At 39.2% G+C, this 2,500-nt stretch overlaps 1 protein-coding gene across 3 annotated transcripts in view; it reads left to right on the top strand.

The window, feature by feature from the left end:
• herc2 (HECT and RLD domain containing E3 ubiquitin protein ligase 2) overlaps positions 1-2,500 on the top strand; it is a 70,956-nt gene that overhangs the window by 38,058 nt on the left and 30,398 nt on the right. For all 3 annotated transcript variants that reach the window (XM_053228308.1, XM_053228305.1, XM_053228301.1), the window contains exons 47-49: positions 89-356; positions 1,143-1,285; positions 1,373-1,471. In XM_053228308.1, coding sequence (XP_053084283.1) covers positions 89-356; positions 1,143-1,285; positions 1,373-1,471 — 510 coding nt within the window. The remainder of the gene's footprint in view (positions 1-88; positions 357-1,142; positions 1,286-1,372; positions 1,472-2,500) is intronic.

Genomic DNA, 2,500 nt, shown 5'->3' with positions numbered 1-2,500 from the left:
CAGTGCCGTGTCCAGCGTCAGTGTTTCCTGCGCTGTACTTGATGTCTACACTGAACATACATTGTGTGTGTGTGTGTGATGCGTGCAGGCGGCCGCTCTGGCTGTGTGTCAGTTCCTGGCCGTGGAGTCCACTCACCCGTCGTCTCCGCTGTTCGAGGACAGCAGCTCGAGCGAGGCCACCACGCCGCTCACCGTGCAGCACGTCCGTCCTCCCAAACAGAAGAAGCACAAGAGCTCGCCCGTTCCTCCTGTTCCCATCGTCCTGCAGCTCATGGAGATGGGCTTCCAGAGGAAAAACATCGAGTTCGCACTCAAATCACTGTCAGGATCCACAGGCAGCACCTCCGGCGTCCCAGGTACCACCTCCGAAAGTGCTGATTAGTTTGCTATAACAGCAGCTCTGACAGTAGTGCAGGTTTATATTAATGCACTCGTTCTAATACGTTATCGTTTCTATAGCAACAGGATGGAAGAAGTCATGTGACAGGGTGGGGTGATAAAGCAGATTTACGTTTATTCCTCTTATGCCACAGCAATTTTCCTAACAAATGCAAGTATTATTTATTAAAGAATGACACTTCATACGCTTTATCTGTTCATAGTTATATTTAATGTTAAATGTTGCAAGTTATTGCCTCACTTAACACTGGAGACTCCTTCCATAAATGCTAAATAAACGTCTCCTTACAGGAAACTTCACCACATCAGTGATTTTTAATCCATTTATAAACCGAAGCGTGTGCCGTCCAGGTCCCTGTGAATGATCTGTTGCTGTGGAAACGATAACATTTTAGAATGAGCGTATTAATATAAACCTGCACCACTGTCAGTGCTGCTGTTATAGAAAATTAATCAACACCTTCTCATCTTTTGATATATAATATATAAAGAATTGAAAAACAGTGACAAGTTGCTGTAGTATAAGAGGAGTAAAACACTTCAGGACATGCTGTTATAGGAAAATAATCAACTTCAAGGTGGTAACAGTAACTCCGATTCATCACACCATTCTGATTGTTGATTATTTTCCTGTAACAGCATGACACACAGTGGTTTATTCCTAACATAACAGATGCTGTGTGCTGGAAAAATGCTCCTGTGTATTAAATTGTGTGTGTGTGTGTGTGTGTGTGTGGGGTCAGGTGTGGAGGCACTTGTGGGCTGGCTGTTGGATCACCCCGACGTGCACGTCACAGAGCTGTCCGATGCAGACACGGTGTCTGACGAGTACTCTGACGAAGAGGTGCTGGAGGAGCTGGAGGAGCCGGAAGCAGCTTTCTCTGTGGTGTGTGTGTGTGTGTGTGTGTGTGTGTGTGTGAACATCTTCATCATGCTCCGAGTCTGTGTTTCACTCATCCTTCTCTGTTTCCAGCCTCCTGGTGTTGTGGTTACAGAGAGTCAGACGTTTAAGAAGAGATCGGATTTCCAAAGCAACGACGACTACGCCGTGTACGTGAGAGAGAACATTCAGGTGAGGAGTCGAAATTCGCGATTCTGATTGGTCAGAAGGTGTTGATTCATTTTCTATAAAGTCGGGTTTAGAATAACGCGCTTATTCTAATGTCTTATCGTTTCTATAGCAACAGCTCATTCACAGCGACTTGTGTGGCGTAAAGGGATAAAAAAAAAAAAAAAAAAAACATGTAACACGTGGTGATATTTATTTAACAAATATGGTTTTGATGAAAATCCAGTTGGTTCATCAGGAACAAAAAAGGAATTTTAGCAAGTAAAAATATGTTAAATATAGTCAAATGTCCAATCATAAGATTACACTAAACCAAATACATGATTATTAAAGTTTTTACTAATTTCAAGTTTGAAGTCTTTTCAGGCAGATTTTAAGCATTTATTTCTAAAAGGAAGCAAAATGATCAGCTGATGTAATAAAAAAAAATCAATAAACATTGAAATGAGTAAAAGCATCTAAGAACAGAATGAATATTTGATTTATAATAATCTCATCCTAAGAAATATTAGATAAATTTTCCATATATAATGTAAATTATTTATTCTAGTTATACTCCAGTTTAATGATCATTTAGTGAAACTCAGTCGATTCTTATTGAAAGATCCAAAACAAATCTATAAGTTAAGACAAATAAGTTTAGCTGTTTAATCAGGATAAAATTATGGCACCTATAAAAGGAGGAGGAGGAGTTAGTGTGTGTCTGTGGTAGCTGAGTCGCTGCAGTGGCTGAGCTGCATTACTGGAAAAATAGTTTTTTTGTTTTGAATAAAGCAGCAAAACGAGGATGATTATAAACATAGAGACAGCACTGAAAACAATCCAAACATGAGGACAAAAGAGGCTACAAATGCAGACTAATGTGCAAAAATAAAGAAATTTGATATTAATAAATACTCTAACTTTGGATTATAGATTCCGTGTTTTAACAGCTTTCCTGTGAAATGGATATTTTTTAAATACAACATTCCACATATTTTTGTAAAAGAAAAAGACAAAAAATAGGTTTTGTATTGAACATATTGTATTTCC

This window comes from Pangasianodon hypophthalmus, chromosome 2, assembly GCF_027358585.1.
Source record: "Pangasianodon hypophthalmus isolate fPanHyp1 chromosome 2, fPanHyp1.pri, whole genome shotgun sequence".
Taxonomy (NCBI): domain Eukaryota; kingdom Metazoa; phylum Chordata; class Actinopteri; order Siluriformes; family Pangasiidae; genus Pangasianodon; species Pangasianodon hypophthalmus.
Note: the sequence above shows the minus strand (reverse complement) of the source record. Positions and strands in the feature narration are given on the sequence as shown.